This window comes from Tachysurus vachellii, chromosome 8 (assembly GCF_030014155.1).
Source record: "Tachysurus vachellii isolate PV-2020 chromosome 8, HZAU_Pvac_v1, whole genome shotgun sequence".
NCBI lineage: Eukaryota > Metazoa > Chordata > Actinopteri > Siluriformes > Bagridae > Tachysurus > Tachysurus vachellii.
This window is the reverse complement of record NC_083467.1, coordinates 3,587,501-3,610,862: the sequence shown is the minus strand read 5'-3', so window position 1 is coordinate 3,610,862 and position 23,362 is coordinate 3,587,501. Positions and strand designations below refer to the sequence as shown.

Here is a 23,362-nt window from a genome sequence, read left to right as displayed (position 1 = left end):
ACCTGGACGGGGTGCCAACCCATCGCAGGGCACACACTCATTCACTCACGCAATCACACACTAGGGACAATTTTCCAGAGATGCCAATCAACCTACTATGCATGTCTTTGGACCGGGGGAGGAAACCGGAGTACCCGGAGGAAACCCCCGAGGCACGGGGAGAACATGCAAACTCCACACACACAAGGTGGAGGCGGGAATCGAACCCCGACCCTGGAGGTGTGAGGCGAACGTGCTAACCACTAAGCCACCGTGCCCCCCCGATATATATATATATATATATATATATTTTAGAGAGAGAGAGAGATACGTATATATACATACATACATATTTTTATATAGTTGGAGAGCCTGGTCATGTCCAAGCATTACAGATTTCTTAAAACCAAGTACAATTTTTTTTACTATAGATATTTACAATTGCCTAATGATTACGTCTAATGAAATGTGCGGAGAATATATTTTAAAATTAAAAGATGCCTTTGTGAGGTTTAACCTCAGAGTCACTTTAATCATTTAAAAATTCGGCCTGGTGATATACATAAAAATACAAAACAAAGAAATACTATATACAATCAATGTATGGCTGATTAATTAATGAACACCATTTTAAACACTGATTGTCAAGCAATAAGAAGAAACACATTAAATGATTAAATCTCATTTGCATTCAAACAATATCACACACTTTGTCCACAGTGTTATAGTCAGTTGCTGGTATTTTTTTCTCTTTGGCTATTTTTTCATATTCCAGCTTTTACCTTCATTTACCTTGATTTTGTGTCACAATTCGTCAGCCATCAGATCTGCACATGCTTAATGCTTAACATCATTGGGAGATGCTAGGCAAAATATTTACCCAAAGTCTTCTCAAAGTTTTTGTATGTTCCATTATAATGAATATAATATAATGACTGTATATGCTTTGGGGAGGTGAACTCAACCCTGTGATCAGCTGAGATCAGATCGATTTGCTCGTTGACCAAGTTTTTAAGGCATGGCTTTCCGGATTCGGTCTATATAAGGCTCATATGAAATACTCTTTCTTGCTTTCGTCCACGGTGTCTTGAAGTGCCGGATCTCCCTGCAGTGCCGCGTCTGCCGTCTCGGCGAATTCGCTTCCCTTGGCCTCGTTAGTGTGGTAGGTGCCCTTGTGTCTGTACATGTAGCGAAAGAGCACCAAGAGCAGACAGATGAAGACCAGGACTACCGCAGCGATGACGGCTGGAGAACAATGACATAACACTTCCTGATATCAGCCAAAAATGCCAAGGAGGCATGAGACAGAAAAATCAAACATATATGGGGCTTTTTACACCTGGTCACTTCATGCGTTTTCTGTGATCAGATAGCTATCTGATGGTAAAAAGACCAGGTCTAAATGCCCTCCGAAACGTTTTGGAGACGGATATAAATCCGATCGTTCGAACCACTTCAGGAGGTGGTCTGGGACGCGTTTCAGATGAAACTGGACAGGTGTAAATGAATGTGGTTGTTCAAGCCACATACGTCAGCGCTATACTCCTCCCAAACGGAAGTATGTCACTCGCAGGTGACTCATGAGCCGGGGTAATTGAGGTAAAATATATCTGCATTTTGGGCGGGAGTAGAAAGATCGGATTGATATCCGATTCGCCGAGACGCATTTATGTGGCCTAATGTAAATGGAACAGATTTAACAAATCAGATAGCTATCGGATCAGAGAAAACACATGAAGTGACCAGGTGTAAAACGGCACTAAGACACATACAGTATGCAGGGTTTGTGTTTGTCCTGAAAGCTTGAAATAACAGCACTGGACTGACCTTGCACCATAATGTGCAGATACATTTACCACAAAAAGTGTTTCCTTTTAGGAGATTTATCCCATCTAATTAGTAACCTGTCTCAGTATCTCATTACTGATTCTGATACTGAATGTAGTTAGCAGTGTGGACCTTCTAACACCCAATCGTTCACCTCAGATAACCTTTAGGAACTCTTCTGATGGTAAAGGAGATCTAATGCAGAAACGATCCTCCTTTTTTTTTTTTCCAGGCAAAATGCTGAGCTTTTTACAGGCACAACATCGCTGCAAGTCGCAGAGCAGAAAATTGGAAGCATTAGGTCAGGATGGAGCACACTTGGAGTGAAGCACCTTAATGTTTCTGGCACACAGACGCGGCCTTTTATGAGTTCCTTCATCAGAAAGTGACAATGTTTTATATCGTCTCTCGGACTTCATAGCTCTGTAAGGCCGGCACTAATGGCTCTGTAATACCTCAGAGCGGAGCAATCTGAGCGAGCGGCTTAGCTCGGAGAACTCCAAGATACGTCCTATGATTAAACAATATATTACCGCTCCCCTTAAAAGTCATTGATTTATAAATAAAGAGACCTTGTGTTTTGTTCAAGCTGATTGAGAAACACTTCATAAAGAAACTTCATTCTTCTTTTAACTTACCACCAATGATCACGTTGAAGTAGCTGCCGTTTTCTAAGATTTAAGAAAAGACAAATTAATTCTTGATTAGTATTGCAAACAGTTCAAAATGATTCTTGTTGTGTCTTCTACTGATTTGTAAACGACGGTCAGCCCAATTAAAAGGGGCGGTCCGACTGCATTTTCCTTCCCGATCTAAACGCCGTATCTGCCACGTCCTGACCTCTATTAAATATTTACCTTCCACTGACTTTGTTATTATAACGTCTGTGAATTTTTCATGAGGCTTTGTTTTTATAGACAGCTGTCCTCTCGCCGTGTGGCACCGCGCCTCATCGTCTCTACCACCGTGGGGACAAAAACCTCGTTAAAGGAAGCGATTGAAGATAATAATGAATTATTGCACAGGGAACATCTGCCTGCCTCGACTCGACTCGTGCTGAAGGACAGCAGGGGCAGATCGGGTCTCAGACATAGCTTTTATACATTTAAAAGTAAAAAAGATAACAGAGTCAATCAGTACTGGGCCACACTAAAGAATCACAATTAAAGCCCTAATCACGCGTTACGACGAGTCGCGTGGCCGCTCATCACGTTGTGGTGTTTAGTGAGGACGTATTCTGCTCGATTAAGGACATTACTGGACAATTTTATTCCTCTTCTACAAAAGCACTTGAGAAAAACACAGGATTGGGAGCTTGGGAATATTTACACGTCCTGATTATTGCTCATCTATAAAGGTAGCGATTCTCAAGAACATGACCAAAAAAAAAAAACACACAAAAAAAACAGCTACAGTAAGAATGGTAAAAATTTGGGGTTGCCAGATTTGGCTGAATTGCAGTATTATTCGTTCATTCATTCATTCATTTTCTACCGCTTATCCGAACTACCTCGGGTCACGGGGAGCCTGTGCCTATCTCAGGCATCATCAGGCATCAAGGCAGGATACACCCTGGACGGAGTGCCAACCCATCACAGGGCACACACACACTCTCATTCACTCACGCAGTCACACACTACGGACAATTTTCCAGAGATGCCAATCAACCTACCATGCATGTCTTTGGACCGGGGAGGAAACCGGAGTACCCGGAGGAAACCCCAGAGGCACGGGGAGAACATGCAAACTCCACACACACAAGGTGGAGGTGGGAATCGAACCCCCAACCCAGGAGGTGGGTAATTATTCATATTATCTAAAATATATTCTATATTTTTTTTTGTGATGTTTAATATAATTACTTCAAAAGGATTTGGGATTAATTTTATTGCTTCAGAGATTAAAGTTATTTCTTCCGAATTCTTTCTAAAGAAAGAATCATAAGGGATGCTACATGCACGCGCGCACACACACACACACACACACACACACACACCAGTCTGAGAGGGGAACAGCACCAGGGAAACAGGTCATATATATTATATAATATTTGGGATAAAAACCTTTGATCACATAAGCCTTTTTCTTTTCGCCTGAGGGATATTGCTAAGAAATTCCTACAGTTTGTACATAATATCATGGTTAATGCTCTTCTCAGTCCTACATTTGAACTCATGTAATTATTGAATTAGACAGTAGTTTTAGGGAATATTTACCTGTTTAATTACAAAATTAAAGCTACACCGAAAAGGTTTGTATCTCGTCTCGATCTCCCAACACGAATAAGAACAAATCACTGCATTAAAAAACCAACTCGAACCTTTGTGGATAAAATAAAACAATGCACTTCTCTCTCTTGCGGAAATCTCTAACGTCTAATAAAAGAAAAAAGAAAAAAGAAAAAAAAACTCACCATCAGCGGCTCCCTCGGTAACTGGGCTCGCACCTGAGAAGACAGAAGAAAGTGCAAACATGGTGTTAAAAACAAGCGCTTTTATATTTCCTGTGAAGCTCTTTTTCCTCCATGAGGCTGTCCACCAGGAAACGCTTCAGTCCTGATGTGTCGATTTGTTATCTTGTGAAGAGGGAAAACAAAGTCGCGGATGAAAAACCTACTTCAAGCTTCGTGCTCTTCCTTACATGATGTGTAGAAGGATGTTTTTCAGCTCAGGGGATCTCACACGCTTACACAAAGCTGTGTGATGATTAGATGAGGTGAGATGTTTATATGACTTTAATGAAGAGCTTAGAATCGAATCACACGCCGAGAACTTTAGGCCTCGGAAGAACACAAACAGAATAATGTCTCAACATAATGTCTATATGCATACAATAAGAAACTTCCGTATGAAGATATAGTGCTGTGAATAAGTATTCGCTCCCCGTTCTATATTTTACATATAGCTTAGCATCCTGAAATGGATTAAACGATATGAATCCGTCGCATCCATTAATACATTACAGTGAAATTCTTTCTTTGATACAGCGCCCCTGGAGGAGAGAGGTTTAAGTGCCTTGCTAAAGGGCCCAACAGTAATGGGGCTTGAATCCCGATCCCCAAACCAACAACCACGATCCTTAAACGCTTGAGCCACCACTACCCCATTTTCACCATTTTGCGATTGCGTAAGTATTCATTTCATTACATTTCTACTCATTTCATAGACTCCTACTTCATATTTATTTATTTCCATCCACAAATCTGTACAGAAGACATTGAATGTGCTATACATCAATAGTATTTAAAACTTATCTGTTATTGTTACTTCACTTTACTGTAAACTTTACAGATCGCATGTGCAGAAAATCGTAGTTGTTTACTAAATAGGATTTTATTCGAACACTTATGTTAAAGGTGGGGTCTCCGTTGTTTGAGAAAAGCTTCAGAAAACTGAGTTGGGACGACAAACAAAACAAAAATCAAAACAAACGTGTAGCCAATGAGCAGAAAGGGGCGGGTCTTGTCAATATGGGCGGAGAGAGTGTTCAGTGCGCATGTGTGACATTAGCAGAAAGCGGTTTTAACATCGACATGGAGGATAAAAACAAAGAAAGAAAGCGAAGAAAGACTTACGATAAGGTAAGAAGTAGGACGTGTTAATATAGGATCAGCTTTCCAGCGCTGGAGAGAACTGAAGGAGCAGGAAGTTGGTCACATATTCACAGATTGGAGTTTCCTGAGCCAATAACTCCTGAGCTAAACGCTGTTACTACACAAATAACACCTCTTTTCTATCGTAGTAATGTAGAGATGCAGCTACAACCGTGTTTTGTGTAGTAACAGCGTTTAGCTCAGGAGTTATTGACTCGGGAAACTCCAATCTGTGAATATGTGACCAACTTTACTTAAGACGCCGAGGCGCTTTTTTCCTTCTCGATAGGTGAGTAACGTTGGTTTTGCTTTGTTACACAGAACTAATATATGCCTTTGTCCTTTACATGATTACGCTTGTGTGTCATTTTTGCTTGTTTGTTTATCTGCAATCGTATTGTTCTTCCCTTCAGCTATGATAAAGACACATTTCTTTCCATTAGTTGCCTGGGTTGCGTATGTATGTGTGGGGCGGAGCTATCAATACAGGGGTGGGACCCATTTGGGTTAGGGGCGTGTTTGTTTTGGTGATTTCAAATGTCAACATTGGCTTTCAAACAACGGAGACCCCACCTTTAATGTTTATATTCTTTTATATTTAAGTGTATGCTTTTTTCACTCCTTCTACCATTTTATGCACCATAAGGACTAGAAAATAAAAATAAAGAAAATAAAGAATCTATCTATCCAACCATCCATAAACTTATGCATCCATTGGTGTGATTAGTTCTGGGGCTACCAAAGGCCATCACAATGACCTAAATATTTGAAAAAAGCTTTCTATTTCTCACTATAAATGTGTATATTAGTTTAGCTTAACCGAAGATAGTCAGTAAGAAATCAGAGAAGATAGCGAGAGTAACGGTCTAACATGATGCTACCGCCATCGTACTTCGCTGTAGGAACGATGATGTCAGCGAGGATGGTGGGATTTTATATTAAATGCAATCTGAAATGCTTTAATGGTAACGTAAGCCAAAATTCAAGGCTGCATTCTAGATGAACTCCATTTGAAATGTTAATCAACGGGAGTCACAGAGAGCCATGTTATTTTCCCATCGCATACGATGCATTGAAAGCGTGAGTCTAAAACGTTATTTTATTTATTTTTTTGCTGCACGATGGCACACATGGTCGCGGTGAATAGATCATTAGGAGCTTTGCTTGTTTTTGTTTTCTTTGATTCGCCTCACAACGGACACGAAATCCTCCCAACCTCAATTGAGCAGATAATCTCAAATAATCCTAAAATGAAATGTACATCAGGTCCTTGTTTATTGTGTATCTGTTTATTGTATATGTAAAGCAAATGATGAAATACAAAAGTCTAATAATCGTAATTATGTTAAACAATATTTGCTCGAATATTTCCATTAGCAGGTTTCTGTCGACTATTAAATCTTTACCCATAAAGCCATACGGCATGTTACTTTATTCCTCACCTGAGGACCTGAACTAAAATTGTCCTCACACATTTAACACCTCTTTAAAAAGGTCCAAATCCCTGCTAAATTTGCCGAGCAAACACCAGGGATCCTGTCTCACTCTGAGACGTCCCTCGTTAGTCTCGTTAGTGAGACCTGCTAGCAGTTTCGAGACGGAGGAGGACATCTGTGCAGCACAGCCAGATCTGAAGATCATTTCTTGTTTTTTATTTATTTATTTTTTATTTCAGGCTGCTGTGGAACCCAAAAGGGTCCTGTGAGAGCCAAAGGCATTTAGATGCCAGAGAGCTTTAGTGTCATCAGCTCTCCGTCCTTCTCATGCTTTCACACGTTTTAGTGGCTGCACACCCCGGGGTAAAACTGAGCTGGAGGGAAGATTTTTGCTTTCATCTCCTTCCCAGAGATGGAGCTAATCCCGTCCAAAGCCGTCTTTTTGAAGCACGCTGGTAATTGTCTCCACATGGGAAGGACATTGGATCTGGAAGCCAAAAGCCGAACGCTAGTCGCCTTCAGTACTTGGGTGGGGTAAACATTTGCTAGGCCAAATCCATGCTAATTTCCCTTTGTTGCCTTGCTGTGTGGGATTTTAAATGAGCTATAAATCCTGGTGTACCTCCACAGTTTATGGTCCGAACAAATGGTCTGTCTTTGCAGCAAGCCTTTTAACCTTGTCATGCTGTTAATAACAATATGAGATCTTCTCAAGAAACAAGCAGGATCTGTATTTCCTCCGACTTTTGTATTTTATCTTTTCTTATCATTTTGAGACAGATGTATAACGCGCCTCATGGGCACTGGTGGCTCAAACGGTTAAGGGTGGGGCTGGAAGGATGGGGTTCAAGCCCTAGCATTGCAAACTGCCACTGCTGGGACCTTGAATGAGGCCCTTAACCATCTCTGCTCCAGGAAAGCTACAGTATGTTAAGGCTGAACCTGTGCTCTGATCCTGACTTGAACTAAAATCTCACTATACTATAATGTATATGTGACAAATATAGATATCTTCCTCTAAATGTTCCAAGGCCACGTTCACACTGCAGGTAAAAGTGGCCCAAATCTGATATTTTTGGGGTCAAGTGACCAGGTCAGACTTCTTCAGGAGTAGTGTGGACACTCAAATCTAGCCCAGATCTGATTTTTTTCAAATCAGATTCAGACCACTTCCATATGTGGTCCTGAATCAGACCCAAATTAGATTTTTTCCAATGTGGCCACGGTGTGAACAACCAAGGCGGATTTGATGCGACTTTTACGTCGATCTACAATTATGCGCCGGCGAGTACGCACACAAACGTGACTACGCCTACAAAATGGATCAAATAATCAAAAGTTGCCCTCGACATCCAAAAATTTTCAAAACACTGCGTCTCTGTGCTGCCATTACACAAACATTTAGAACCATTACATTTAGAAAGAAAAGCGACAATGTTTACTTCCTCCATAACCTCGCCAACTTTAGCGCAACGGCGTGCTGCTTGTGACGTCATTGTTATTGTTCGTTTGCGCATGCAGGTCAGTTCGAAACAGCAAACAGTTCACACTGGTATCTGATATAGGCCACATTTTAAAAGGTAATGTGAACAGCCAAACAAAAAAATCAGATCTGAGCAAAATATCCGAATTGAGCATTAAGACTTGCAGTGTGAACACGGCTTAAATCTTTTATATAATAGTGTTAGGTGTTAGTAATTTCCTGTAATATTTCAACACTAAGACTCAAGAGATTTTTTGGGTTAGAGAACTGTAAAAGTATGACTTTTGTCTAGTCATGGTAACAGCTGAGATGATCTTGACTTTAACACTAAAGTCAAATTCTGGAGCCAGAAATGTTCAATTCTTTATATTTGTAAACTGGCTTTGAGGCATGGCAGGGGTCACAAGGGTAATAGACGGACGTGGAAAAAAATGGAACATTGGGAAATAGAAGCTAAGAACGGACCATGAACCAATGAACCAGCGGGTGGAGACAAGACTCAAAGAAGATTCAAAACAAAATGCACATCAAGAGAGGGAATTCACGGAAATATATACGTTGGCGTAGTGTTATCATCCGGTTTTCTTGAAGCCCACGATTCTGAATAGCTCAAAATCATCTAAAAAAAACATCTAACATTGTCTATTCCAGTGGTGTGCAGTAGTCTAACGTAAAGAAAAAAAATAGTCATTTTGTCAAACCTTATGCCTAATATGATTTCAGTGATTTTATGTTGTCTTTATTATATAACTAATAACCTAAATGCTCTTCAGAAGCAACCGTGTCACTCACGATCTGATCGTCTGACTGTTAAAATGCCCCGATTATTGTAGCAGATTAGACGGTATCAGAGTTCCACATACACATGATCTGCAGCGTTGTACTCTCAAGGTGACTCCCAGCTTTGAACTGTGAAAAGGTATTAGCAAGAATTTCCACTACGTTACGCTGGTTCATAATGCATTTACTCTCAGTGTAATTGCAACATTGTGACCATTAATCTGCTATCGATTTTACACTTATCGCACTCCTCCAGCATCACGCTGTAGAGAACATGGTATATTGCTGCAGAAATGACAGCGACTTGCACCGGTATACAGTACCATCCGCCGCCGGGGCCGTGTAGTGTTTCATAAGATGAGATAAGATTTCCGCACGCAGAGTTATCTCTTGGTGATTACCTGATAGGTGCTGGGGTGTCAAAACATGCTACTGTAGCACACCAGGTCCTCGGTGGATGTCTGAGGAGAAGAAATGTCAGAACAGCCCATTATATCCCACGTACAGATGAATTAAGCGCGCTTCCGATGTCTGTCAACCGAGCACTCGGCTGTGGTCCAATCGGCTGCGTTAAACTGAGGGTGAAAACCGCTACTAAATGCCCTCACATTTAGCTGTTCTCTCTCATAGTCAAGGACCTGGCACTTAGTATTTAGCCTGCAGAAGATTACAAGAAAAAAAATAAAAGAATAAATAAATGAAAATGGAAGGATTGCTATAAGTGCATGAGGAAGTACAGGCGACTCTGTCCTTGTTGTCTATTTGGACACACAGCTAATGTTAGATGTGACCATGATGCACGATTGGGATTGGGGGAGTCTTCTGCTTCCTAAAATTCACCACCAGTTCTTTGATTTGCAGGTCATTTTGTCTGCACCACTCCACCAAGATGTCCATCACTCCTGTACTCAGCCTCCTGACCTGTTCTAATACAGCCTATGATGGCAAGGTCGTCAAAACTATTCTGAGTTGATACTGTAGCAGGACTGTGAGCAGTGTCTAAAATCTGATGGGTAGAGTGTGAACAGAAAGGAAAACTGTCCCCTGAGGGGCCCCTGTGCTGCTCACTATGTTGTCTGAGACGCTGTTCTGAAGCCTCACATACATACTGTGACCGACCTGTATGGTAGTTGATAATCCAGGTCACCATTTGAGCATCCATGCGCATGTCCAGTCACTGAACATAGTGTAGAAAGCACTAGAAAAATGAAAAAAGACTCTCACAGTGTTGCCTGCTTGCAAAGTGGGTGTAAGCTCTGTTGGGAGGGCAAATGATAGCATCTTCTGATAAGTGAACAGCAGGGAGTCCAGATATGCTAGTAAACTATTTTCGCTGGTGCTTAATGATCAGCCTCTCCAGTGACTTCATGACATGTGAGGTCAGATCCACTGGCCTGTGGTCACTGTGCTTTCTTTGGCTGTTTATTTATGGGCACATGAACCAGGCATGTTGGTTCCATTGTGAATTGAGATGCACAAATATGCACAAAGATGCATAAAGTACCAAAGCTGGAACTTGTTTATTATATGACATTAATCAAGTAATTAAGATTAATCAAATAACTCAAGATTTAATGTTAAAGTGCCAGTCAGGCTTTTGGTGGATCCAGAACTAATCCCCGGACTACTGGGAATACTGGGCATGAGATGCTATGGATGCCAATCTATCACTAGGCACTGTGAACACACACACACACACAAACACTTGTTCACACTTAGCTTAATTTACCGTAGCTAATTCACTTACTAGGAGGTTGGGATACTGGATATCCCAAAGGACACCTGTGTGAATGAATCGAAGACATTGAAGACGGGTTGCTACCCGATGTAGCCGCACGATCGTGCTGCATTAAGGTGTATTTACAATTATCTTAAGATATACCTTGTGAACATGGTGCAAAAACAATACCACTCAGTCTGAAAGTAAGGGCGAGTGTGTGTGTATGTATGTGTGTGTGAGAGAGAGTGCGATACATTTGGTACCTCACACTGAACAATATGTTGTAAAAATATCTTTAGAGCCTGTTTAGGAATCACGTTTTTGGTAATACACCCCACCTAAAAATAATAGCACCCTGTTTGGGAAATGGCAGTTAGCTGAAAGGTCATTGTGCCATCTGACACGGACACACGTTACACTAACAACGCCGGCGAGCCAAACCCCATTCAGAGCAAGCAGAGCAGAACCTCACAGCACAGCAAGAGACAGTAGCTGGCACTCCTGCTACACGAAGCCGTAGCTAATGAGCATAATGGAAATAGATGATAGTCTTTGAGGGGAGAAAGATCAGCCTCATATTCTAATAAAGCTCTAACCATCCACACAAATATTTCGGCCCAGTTCATCAACATGGTTTAATTAGGTGCATTTTTCATCGCGACGTCACACTCACACGGGTTCTTTAAAACTCCAGAAGAGATGAGAGTTCTCTCGCTGCTGGAGTTCTATAGAAAAATTCGACACCGACATGCTGAATTTGTAGAAGAGAGGATCTGTTGAAAGGGCGGTTCAATGGATTTCCATAGGGCAAAAAAAAAAGCCTTTAGCCTAAGAGAGAAAATAGTGACGAAACTTTTATTTACTACTCTCGCTAGAGAAGACCCACTTATAAAATTACATAATGGTCACGTGTAAATCTGTCAGTTACTGGCGAAAGGCTGTCTTAGAGCGGAACTCGCACGATGTCTATATACAATCAAGACTTTACGGGCTTTTATTCATCCTCTCCTCGGATGTTTTTACTAGCACCATTCTCTATCAGCCCAGGGAAGAAGAAGAAGAAGAAGAGGAAGAAGCCAATGTATTTTTTTTTCACAGCTTGCAGAAACGATTCTATCAGAAAATTGGTGCTTGAGGGAGCTTGTGTCAAGGCCATGGCATGTTTGTCAAACTGGGACAGGCGGGGCTCGCGATGTTTTACACCCGATGTGTAGTGCTAAGACCATCTCACAAAACATTTCATTGTTTTATTCCAGCTGTGTAGCTCTTCTTTCTTCCCAATGACTTACTTGCAGCCAGTATTTTTTTTAACCAATTTCATGAGTTTAAAAATTGATAGTCTGCATAATTCTTTAAAAACTTATTCCAGAAAAATGCTTTAAACTTCTACAACTATTCTTTTTCCTGCCTATAAATTAGCTCATATGTTTATGTATATTGACATACTACACCAATATTAGCACTATAGGCAATATTATTTATTTTGTTTATTTTATATTTAGTTAGACAGAAATGAAGGTAAACGCAGGTGTGAAGATATTGAGATCACTACAAATGTTAGGGCAGGGGTCGGCAACCTTAAACAACTCAAAGAGCCATTTGGACCCGTTTCCCACAGAAAAAAAAAAAACACAGGGAGCCACAAAACCCTTTGGACATCTAAAATGAAGATAACACTGAATATATCGTTTGTTACCTTTATGGAAATTATAGAAAAAACTGTAGTGTGTTGCATTTATGAAATCAATGAACTGCTATCGAGTAAACGACATTTTATTTCTGCAGGCAAACAAAAATATTTTGAACAGTTTGAACTAACCTTAACGAGAAAGACGCTGGGTTGAAGGTTACTTTCAAATAAAATGTTCAGTGTCTAATTGAGTCCTCTTCGTATTCATGACAACAAAATTTTAACTTGCGTGCTGCAGCAAACCAAAAATGCGTCTGCTTCTGTGTGTCGGATTTCGCAAGTCGGCAGTTATGACGCATATTTTGAGCGACAAACAAATTAAACACGGTTTATTTTAATGTTACAAGAGCATCATAATCTTAGAATTTAGAATGACATTTTTCAAAAACCTATAACTAAAGTAAAATAAATTTAAATTAAATATCAATTTTCCAAGGGGGGCACGGTGGCTTAGTGGTTAGCACGTTCGCCTCACACCTCCAGGGTCGGGGTTCGATTCCCGCCTCCACCTTGTGTGTGTGGGGTTTGCATGTTCTCCCCGTGCCTCGGGGGTTTCCTCCGGGTACTCCGGTTTCCTCCCCCGGTACAAAGACATGCATGGTAGGCTGATTGGCATCTCTGGAAAATTGTCCCTAGTGTGTGATTGCGTGAGTGAATGAGAGTGTGTGTGTGTGTGCCCTGCGACGGGTTGGCACTCCGTCCAGGGTGTATCCTGCCTGATGATGCCCAATGACGCCCGAGGTAGTTCGGATAAGCGGTAGAAGATGAATGAATGAATGATCTATTTTCCAAATCTACAGGGAGCCGCAGAAGAGTGACGAAAGAGCCACTTGCGGCTTCGGAGCCGCGGGTTGCCGACCCCTGTGTTAGACATTTATTTATCGGAGGATATGGTGCTTATTCCAGGAATGCTGGGCATGAGGTGGGAATATGCGCGTTGGATAGGATTTCTTGCACACATGGATTTAGACATTAAAACACACAAGCACAGGATCAAACCAGGTACCCTGTAGAAACGGCACACCATTTTCAGGGTATTTATATCCACTTGTATCAGCCAACAGGACTCTAATTTCAGAGATGTTTGTTGAACACAAAGACTTTTGAGAGACAAACGGTCTCTAGAATGTAATATGTACCAAAAGTGGACTTGTATCGCATAAATAGTGATTGATTGACAGTTTAAGTTGACCAATTTAAGTCAGGCACAATACTGGACATCTGTGGATGTGTCCTAGAACCTTAGCTACAGAACACATGGACCAGAAACAACACATACGAATGGATACCAGTGCCTCTTATTAAAGACTAAATAAAATCAGGCCCAGTATGGATGTCTCTGGTCAGTCAACTGTTTGAGAGAGTTTTCCAAGCAGGTGCAGAATAGACAACTCTTATGGTTTTCAACAAGACATTGAACTCCAAATGATCTGGACTAAATAACTAGATCCAGATGGACTAGAAGCCTAGCTACACTTGGACCAGAAACAAATAAAAAAGGACTGATAGCAGTGTCTTTTTATGGATTAATTAAAGTTAGGCCTAATATTCGACATCGATGGACGTCTCTGGTCAGTCGATCTCAAAGGAATCACCCAATTTTCCAAGCATTCAACTACTGTAAATCAAGAAATGTGCCTCTTAGAAATTCAGAATAAACGACTGTTACGGCTTTACACGAGACATCAAACTCCACATGATCTGGACCAAATGATTCGATCCAGGTGGACTAGAACCCTAGCTACAGGTGGACCATGAAAAAATAAAAATGGACTGATGGGTGAACAGTGTCTTTACAGACTAATTTAACGTCAGGCCTAGTAATGGATATCCACAACATCTTTGGTCAGTCAGGTCTCGTTGGGATGACCCAGTTTTCTGAGCTTCGACAAAATGTAGAGCAAACATCAAAATGAAAGATGACTGTTTCTTCAGTGAGAGCACAGCGTTTATGAAAATCATGCTGTTGCATCGGTTTACATCATACAACACACAGATCACTCGTAAAGACTCCACAGCAAGCCTCCCAGCCTGATGGAGTTTCATCTAGGGCAGATATTACACAGATCTCAGGAAGGCACAACTGCACAGATGTAGCCAGAGATGACAGCAATGAGTATTACTCTAAATTCTCAGCTGTGGGGGAGGTAGGAGTCAAAAATGGGAAGATAGCGGTGAGCTGGAACAGAAAGAGACAAAAAAATAGAGGGAGAGGAGGAAAAAAAAATTTAACAACTTTCACAACCTTGCCTTATTTCACTTGGAGGGAAAAAAAATGAATAGGTGGCTGAGAGAGGAAGGAGGGGCAGTAAGTAATAGAGAGCCTTCGCTAGGTTCTGGGGAGGTGAGATTGAGAGAGTGCTGCTTAGATAAGGAAAGAAATGGAGAGAAAAAAAAGAAAGAAACTACGCCTTGTAAAGCACTCGTGGTATTCTGGTTCTTCATAGGCATGTGCAGAACTGCGCTCGTTCATTACGAATCGTCTTAGCTATTTGGCAGCACTGCACTCGTTCACTGATCTCACTCGCACTCTGTCTTACACTATTTTTTTTTTCTCTCTGCTCCTCTGACTGACCTTATTGGGAGAAAGATTTCTGCTCTCGGGTGCTCCGAGCTCGAGGCAGCTGCCGTGTTTTATTACCGAAATATTCGAATGTTCGGCTTTTTTTCTTGGCTCTTTGTTGTAAACGTTTTGAAATAAACATAAAGTTTTTCCAGCTCGTATCACAAACGTATTGTAGTCGTCCAAAATATAATGGATGATACCTTGAAGAATAATTTGGCTTCGTTCAAAGACGGTTAAAGGGTGACGCGGCGAATTAGCCGTGACGCCCTTTAATATTCCAGCCTTAACCTCGGAGCTCCGCTCGGTGCCGCTGACCTTCCGATGAACCGCTGCAGTTTACCCTTGTGTAATTATATGTGTACCATTCTAAATGAGACTCATTGCTTTTAGCAGTAACAAAATTACCTATGCAGCTAAGAAGGTTCCATTCGTCACTGTGATGTGCCCTGAAATGCATAATCAGAGCACCATAACTGATTATGATCCTCATTTCCTATAGACGGCACTTGCAGTCTCGTCAAGGTCGCCTCGTAATCACATAGACTCGGACGTTTAATCTTTCCCGGCGACAGACAGAAGTGCAAGGAATGGATTAGGAAAGCGCTAGTAAAAAAAAAAGGGAAATTGCAAATGACCCACAGGTCGCTTGGCCATAGAGACAGTTATCCGGTGACCTAGAAATCAGATTACCATGCAGGGAAAGAGGAAAAATCAAATTGAGGAATGGATCCTCAGGGAATACCTTGTACCTGTGATGATAAAGATTCTTACCTCAAATATACCTACGGGAACTTAAGGCCAAGTGCATGCAAAAAAAATCATTCTCAAATTCATTCTGAAAACTCACTTCTGCTCCATGAAAGCAAACGTTTTTATTAGGCCGCGCACAATTCTGTTAAATAATCATTAGCCGTCCCTGGGCCTATGCCAGGAATTAAAATAACATCTCAAACTTTCAAGGTGACTCGAGTTTGCCGTCACCTCCTTTCCTTTTTCTTTCTTTCCCTCCTTTCTTCCTTTCTTCCATCATGACAGCCTCAAAGCTTTCCTTTGATTAAGCACTCGCACAAAGCCTCTCTACCTTTAATTACCTCGATCTCAATCATTTTGTTCCCGAAGTCTTATATGTGAAATCACGTCCTGCCTAATTAAATAATCATCCCTCACTCTGACAACAAAAGGAGGGCCGTCGTTAATCATCTCATACCGAAAGGAGGAATGTGAGAGGAATTAGAGACGGCGATGACCTTTGAAGAAAGGCGATGACCTTTGAAGTTCCTTGTGTATTTCTAGGCCATCTTAGGTTAACTGTAATTCTCAAACAAGTTGCATACGTTAGACTTCTCAACTTTTGGACAGTAGACGCATGAGGAAGTTAATTTAAACAATAATTGTCTCACACATCTGTTGGGTTTTGGTAGCGAGTTACAGGAAATAAAAGAAAATCTGCAAATAACGAGACAATGCCGTCAAGAGACGATGCTGTGTTCCGACACACGCCACTTCTGAGGCCGTTCGGGGTTCGGGAGCTCATCATGACCGTGTTTAACTCAAGTGCACGGGGGACCAAGAGGCTGTTCAGAAGGTTTGGGGTGTTTCATTTGCTCTCTGCAGACAATATGGGACATACACACATCTTTCATCGCAGTCTCGCACACATCTCATGAGATTAGCACTCAGTCGGAAAGGCTCTAGCAAACACATCTTTCCCCTTAGTCCCTCTCCTCGCTCCTCTTTGTGTCATTCGTAGTTGATTTCTTCAGACAATTCTCTCTCTCTCTCTCTCTCTCTCTCTCTCTCTCTCTCCCATTCTCTCTCTCTCACTCGCTCGTTCTGTCCTCGCTGCCTGAGGTCACGTGGTTTGGATTTTGAAGCTGAAGTGAAAACTGTGCTGCTATCTCACCCAGCCATATGTCCCGTGTCTAGCCTCGACAGAGTTCTCATGGTTTTTTTCCACTCTCAGTCCCTCAGGTTCAGATTGAAGGATCTGGAGGAAGGAACTGCATGAAGCGGGCTGTTTAAACTGCTTTCTGTCAAAAGACTGCTTGAGCAGGCAGAAGATCTCGTGATGAGGGTGACTTTAGCTCAGCGGGTCATGCGCTGTCTGCTGATGAATGTTAAGTGTATACTGTTTTTCTGCTCGCTTCTCCTTACTTCCATATAAGCCTTAAAGCATATTCCATTTCCTACATCGTTTAATAGGAATTTATTTCTCCTCGTCTTTAAAGTTGCTCAAGACTTTTGGGTAAAGTCCCAGTTTGTACGCGAGAAGATCGTCGATCAATAAAATCGAGTTTATCAACTCTGCTCTTCTCTCCATTAATCTTTGTGCGTCTTTGATTAATACGCCGGCTGCTGTTGCCCAACGACAATCTCTTGATATCCTTCCAGCTTAAACCATAAATGTCTGTCCAAACAACAAACTAATAATCTGCACTGTTCTTAGAAATCAATCACCGAGATTCCAAACGTGTCTCTGGTGAACATCTGACTCTGAATCTGACCTAAAAAAAGTTCTTAGTTCTTATTTAAAATCATGTCTAATAAAAAAACACAGCAAAACAAAACAAAAAAAAAAGATTTATATAATTAAAACTAGAGCTCAATGCTATGGAAAGGTGGCATGAATTCCCAATTCTGCTTAGTCAGATTTTAAGATGTTTCAAAACTATTTAAACATGTGTATGTAATTGTAAGTCTTTCTAATAAGAATTAGACTATTTGACTATTTATTTTTTGGAAGGAGTCTCCAGTGCGGGGGGGCACGGTGGCTTAGTGGTTAGCACGTTCGCCTCACACCTCCAGGGTTGGGGGTTCGATTCCCGCCTCCACCTTGTGTGTGTGGAGTTTGCATGTTCTCCCCGTGCCTTGGGGGTTTCCTCCGGGTACTCCGGTTTCCTCCCCCGGTCCAAAGACATGCATGGTAGGTTGATTGGCATCTCTGGAGAATTGTCCGTAGTGTGTGATTGCGTGAGTGAATGAGTGTGTGTGTGTGTGTGCCCTGCGATGGGTTGGCACTCCGTCCAGGGTGTATCCTGCCTTGATGCCCGATGACGCCTGAGATAGGCACAGGCTCCCCGTGACCCGAGGTAGTTCGGATAAGCGGTAGAAAGTGAGTGAGTGAGTGAGTCTCCATTGCTAGTGCTTCGTAAAAGTTAGAGGAAAAGTTTTCCCATAGTTTATCCAAATTGGTCAGCACAGAAAGATCGCTTTGCTGATATTCCAAGCTTAACCTATAAATATAATTGATAAAAAAATTATTTTTTAATCAGTAAAAATATTACTGTAAGTATCTGTAGATTGCTGAGGTATAAGAAGAATAAAACACTTTGGGCTCTGAAAAGTATGAACATTAGAATGATAAGAAAAACTTCAGCTGTTTTAGATTATTCATTTCCCAAAGCTATCCTGTTCACTCGTTTTATCTTTACTAGGACTCTCCTGCATCTAGCATTTATCTAATTTGCTCACACTGACTTATGAGCCTACTTGTATATGATTTTTTTCTTCTCCTATATCAAAAATAATGACCCAGGCTTTACATGTTTCTTCCGTAATTTGTGCAGACTCTGCAGAAGTAGCCTATTGTTATCAATCTCTTTCCTGCAGAGCTGGAGAGGAATTCTGTCACAAAAAAGGCCCACAGGACGTCTTTCTAATTGGTTTAAACATACACGTGTGGTAAAAAGCGGGGGTTTGCCTGCTCTCTACAGCGAACGTGGCATCCTCGTCTTCGCAGCCGGCGACAACGAGCCAATTAGCATGGTGGGTGGGCTAAGAGATGAAACGTGATCGATTTGATTTAGAAACACAATTAGCCAACCGGTGCAAAGTACAACCACTTCATTATCTACGCCATCGTGCTGACAACGTTAAATTGAATCGCCCCCGGACTGTTTGGTCTGTGAAACATACAGCAACAGGCAAACAATACGCTTTATTAGCCGTGCTAGCGTTACTGTAAGATGCAAAAGAGGGATTAGAAATAATCAATCATCATAAAGCTAAAAAATAAACAAAAACAAAAAATAATTGCATGTGCTTTTTCTATATAAACACACACACACACACACACACACACACACACACACACACAAAGCTTGGTGGTATTCACACGGGCAAATTACACCGTCATACTGCACCTGCACGCACAAACAGCAGGTATACACTTACAGAACAACTTTTCCATCTTATGTCTATATAGGAGCATATTAACAAGCCAAGATAAATCAACACAATTTGCCCTGCTGGGCTACTCTTAAGAGGCACGCAGCATGAAAACACACACACACACACACATCTTCAATCCTCATTCCATCTTCGTTGCATCCTTCTCTGCAGATTTCCACAGTCCACTTTTTTTCTGACTCTTCTATTTCTTTACATCGATTTTCCTGTCCATTCTATCTTTTCTCTCACTTTTGCAATCCCTTTTCTCTCTCACCTTCCCTTCCACCGCCTCCATCTATCACTGTTGCTCTTTATTTTTTGGTTAAAAACAACATGGTAGATCACCTGCTTGGAAAAAAAAAAAAAAGCTTTCTGGACCACAATAAAAAATCACCCATATTCTGATAACGACATTAACGATCCATTAACCATCCATTATTCTGTATCCATTAACCATCAATTCCTGTCTTTAAGTCAACGGCTTAATGGTTTTGTCTCATTTCTTATGACGTCGCACCAAATGACACTTAAATACCAACCAAATACAACCAACTGAAAGATGCCAAGAGCTAAGACCAGACCAAATCGCTCGGTTGTGGCTATTTAATATGAATTGATGATGTCATTACACCCAGAAACATCATTTCATTAACAGAATCAATGAAATGACTAAACAAACTAATTAAATAGCAAGTCATACAGAAGAGGAGACGATAACGCGATAAGCCGTGAGTGGGTGTGCATCACAGCGATTGTATCGTAGGTGAAGGCGTCGTTAGGCACGACGTGAAGCGTTAGTTTCAAGCGTGTTCATCATTACAGGTGATCAATCTTGTCGTTAGAGCGACAAGACAAAAAACAGCCAATAAGGGTGAGAGAAAATCAAATTCATCTACATTCACACCTTAAAAAAATTATTTGACTCGAGTGGTCCATGTTTCTCTTTACCTCCAGCTTTCTTGGCAGAACAGTCAAATCCCCATTGCTTGAATTCTACAGTCTCAATCAATCCTGATTTTTCTCTTCTTTTTCGTTCCTAGTTCTAAAGTGCAGATAAACCCGATAGAAAGCTCTTGCATTTATTTTTTGTGAGAAAGCAGGATTCAGGGGATCAGACAGGCTTCACCTCGGATCATGGCGGATGAAAGATCGCGTAGCGCGTGAACCTCCTTACGATCGCTGGTGTAGTTGAGTGCTTACGGCTTCAGATCGCGGGCGATAAAAAGGCAGGTCATGTGAGCAGCGCTCACTGATGACTTCCAGTTTGGAAATTGTCTAGCAGGCTTATTGTCTAATTTTGTATAGCGCTTTTAACAATGGACGTTGTCTCAAAGCGGCTTTACAGAACATAAGAAACATAGTACAAAAAGATTGATGTTATACAAAAGATCAAGATTAATGTTAGACTTATATTTAAATGTGTTTTATTTATCATTAATGATCAAGCCTGTGATTACTGAGGTGACTGAGGTGAGGAAAAACCCCCTTAGATGGAAGAGGAAGAAACCTTGAGAGGAACCAGACTCAAAAGTCAACCTCATCCTCATTTAGGTGACACTGGAGGGTGTGATTATAAACTGTTATAAACACCGGAGTGTGTTATTATGAATAATGTCCTTTCTACACTCAGATACAGTCTGACAATTGTGTATTGATGAGGAGGTTGTTGTCCTCATAGACCACATGGAGTCAGAATCTTCTCTTTGACTGTCAGGCTTGTGATCAGGTGCTTAGAACTAAAACATTTTTAATGTATTTTATTAACATTATGATTCATATGAAGCAGTATAAATAAACACTATTGTGTTGTTTACAGGGGGCCACGGTGGCTTAGTGGTTAGCACGTTCGCCTCACACCTCCAGGGTTGGGGGTTTGATTCCCGCCTCCGCCTTGTGTGTGTGGAGTTTGCATGTTCTCCCCGTGCCTCGGGGGTTTCCTCCGGGTACTCCAGTTTCCTCCCCCGGTCCAAAGTCATGCATGGTAGGTTGATTGGCATCTCTGGTAAATTGTCCATAGTGTGTGATTGTGTGTGTGTGTGTGCTCTGCGATGGGTTGGCACTCCGTCCAGGGTGTATCCTGCCTTTATGCCCGATGACGCCTGAGATAGGCACAGGCTCCCCGTGACCCGAGGTAGTTCGGATAAGCGGTAGAAGATGAGTGAGTGAGTAAGTGTAGTTTACACAATTGTGCCAACTTTTGGGTTCACTTCATTTGTTCTTGCTTTTTTTTGGTTTGTTACCTGATTATTTTCACCTGTACTGTGTTTTCTCCTGATTAGTTTAGTTTAGTGACGTGACGTGACATACAGCTAAGTACGGTGACCCATACTCAGAATTCGTTCTCTGCATTTAACCCATCCAAAGTGCACACACACACACACAGCAGTGAACACACATACACACCGTGCACACACACCCGGAGCAGTGGGCAGCCATTTATGCTGCGGAGAGCGGGGATTCGTTGGGGGGGTTTGATGCCTTGGCACCTCAGTCGTGGCCGGCCCGAGACTCGAACCCACAACCTTAGGGTTAGGAGTCAGACTCTCTAACCATTAGGCCACGATCTGCCCCCTATTATTTGTCTTCTATCCCCATAGTGGTCTTTGCGAAGTGTTTTCATGTCACTCGAAGCCTTGATTTCTCAGTGCCTTCTGTTTCTATATGTAGAAATTCCTGCTTCTTTCTTCGTTCTATTCTGCCGTGCAAGGTGTCAATCGCGAGATTTTTGTCTGTGCTCTTGCGTTACTTATCCTTCCATTCGTATTGGGAAAATATTCCTGCTTTTATTGTTGTTAAGAACGCTGAAATATCTTGTTAAGCCAAGCAGCTCACAAACGTAAATGATGTTGCTTTCTCTGGACGCTTTGATCATAAAGCAGGTGACTTGATTAAAAGACCTGCAGGGATGCAATTAGTGCTAAATTGTACCGTATATAAAAATCCTCAAGGATCACCCTCGGCTCTTTTCTTTTTAATTACATTAGATCAGCGATGGACAATTAAGTCTAATGTTGACATGTTGGTAATATCTTGTATAGGGATTAATGAAGGATTGAATCTATGTTGAATTCAATCAAATCCGTGTTGATTATATATTTTGGTTTTGGATGCCACCCGGGACTCCGTTCTCAAGAGATTTGACACGTTTTTACATTCCTACTCCACCCGTATGTTTTGCCCTCATTAGAACTTCTATATTTATTCCCTGTCTTGGATATTTGATTGTGATTCATTGTTGCTTTAATAAGTCTCTCTCCACTTGATTATATTTCCCCTTTTGATCATACTTTGACCTAGATATTATGCTTGTGTTTTGATTTTGATTGCACGCTGCCTTGTCCCTGCCATATTTTATCCCCTGCTGCTTGTCTTGATGTTAAATCGCAGCTCGTATGATGACACCGTGCGTGCGTTAAGCCTCCTTCGTCTTAAACGTACTTTACAGGAAGTAGTCTAGTAAAAAACAAATTGTTCTGGAAACCTTCGCGCGGCAATCGGCTGCGGTAACGTAGCGTCTGTGACTAATTATATGTCTTTTAAAACCCCTGGAGTTTGTCACACTGCACTTACATTAATTATAGGATCTTATTTTCACATTCATCATTTTGAACTGTAAAATGAAATTACGTTACGGCGTCATTCGGCTGAAGAAAGAGGCAGTACGCGTTATTATTTATTTACGAGAATGTACCTTCATATATTACTGTTATTGCTAATATAATTTATGCTACACAATACATTTGCTATAGATTTTTATTGTTGTGCTCATTTTGGTGATGCATTTGAAGCTATTGGGATATAAAGAAAAAAAGAAAAGAAAAAAAAAGGACGCACACAGTTTTTTTAAGCAAAGCAGTCAACCAGCCTTGAAATAACAGCGCCCTACGTGATCGCTTTACCAATCGCTTTCATGATCTGCACCCAGTTTGCCTTCTAAAGCCCTCTCTCCTGCAGCGGTGTACCAGTTGGTGGCCATGCAGAGCGTGTGTTTTTCCCACTCCTATCCAATCAACCCTTGAAATGTCACAGCAGGAAGTCATCAATTAGCATTGAGATCAACTTTCCCCATCCTCTTCAGAGACCGAGGCAGCCAGAGGTGGTGCAACATTTACGCTTATT

General features: G+C 41.4%; 1 protein-coding gene across 4 annotated transcripts in view; it reads right to left on the bottom strand.

Moving 5' to 3' along the window:
• Positions 1-440: 440 nt before the first annotated feature.
• gypc (glycophorin C (Gerbich blood group)) overlaps positions 441-23,362 on the bottom strand; it is a 29,100-nt gene continuing 6,178 nt past the window's right edge. For 2 of the 4 annotated variants that reach the window (XM_060875760.1, XM_060875762.1), the window contains exons 4-6: positions 4,220-4,252; positions 2,445-2,477; positions 442-1,224 (exon numbers count right to left, since the gene is read on the bottom strand). In XM_060875760.1, the coding sequence (XP_060731743.1) occupies positions 1,028-1,224; positions 2,445-2,477; positions 4,220-4,252 (263 nt within the window). In that variant the 3' untranslated portion in view covers positions 442-1,027. Of the gene's footprint in view, positions 1,225-2,444; positions 2,478-4,219; positions 4,253-23,362 lie in introns of all 4 variants that reach the window. The other 2 variants (XM_060875763.1, XM_060875761.1) reach the window with 2 other exon arrangements.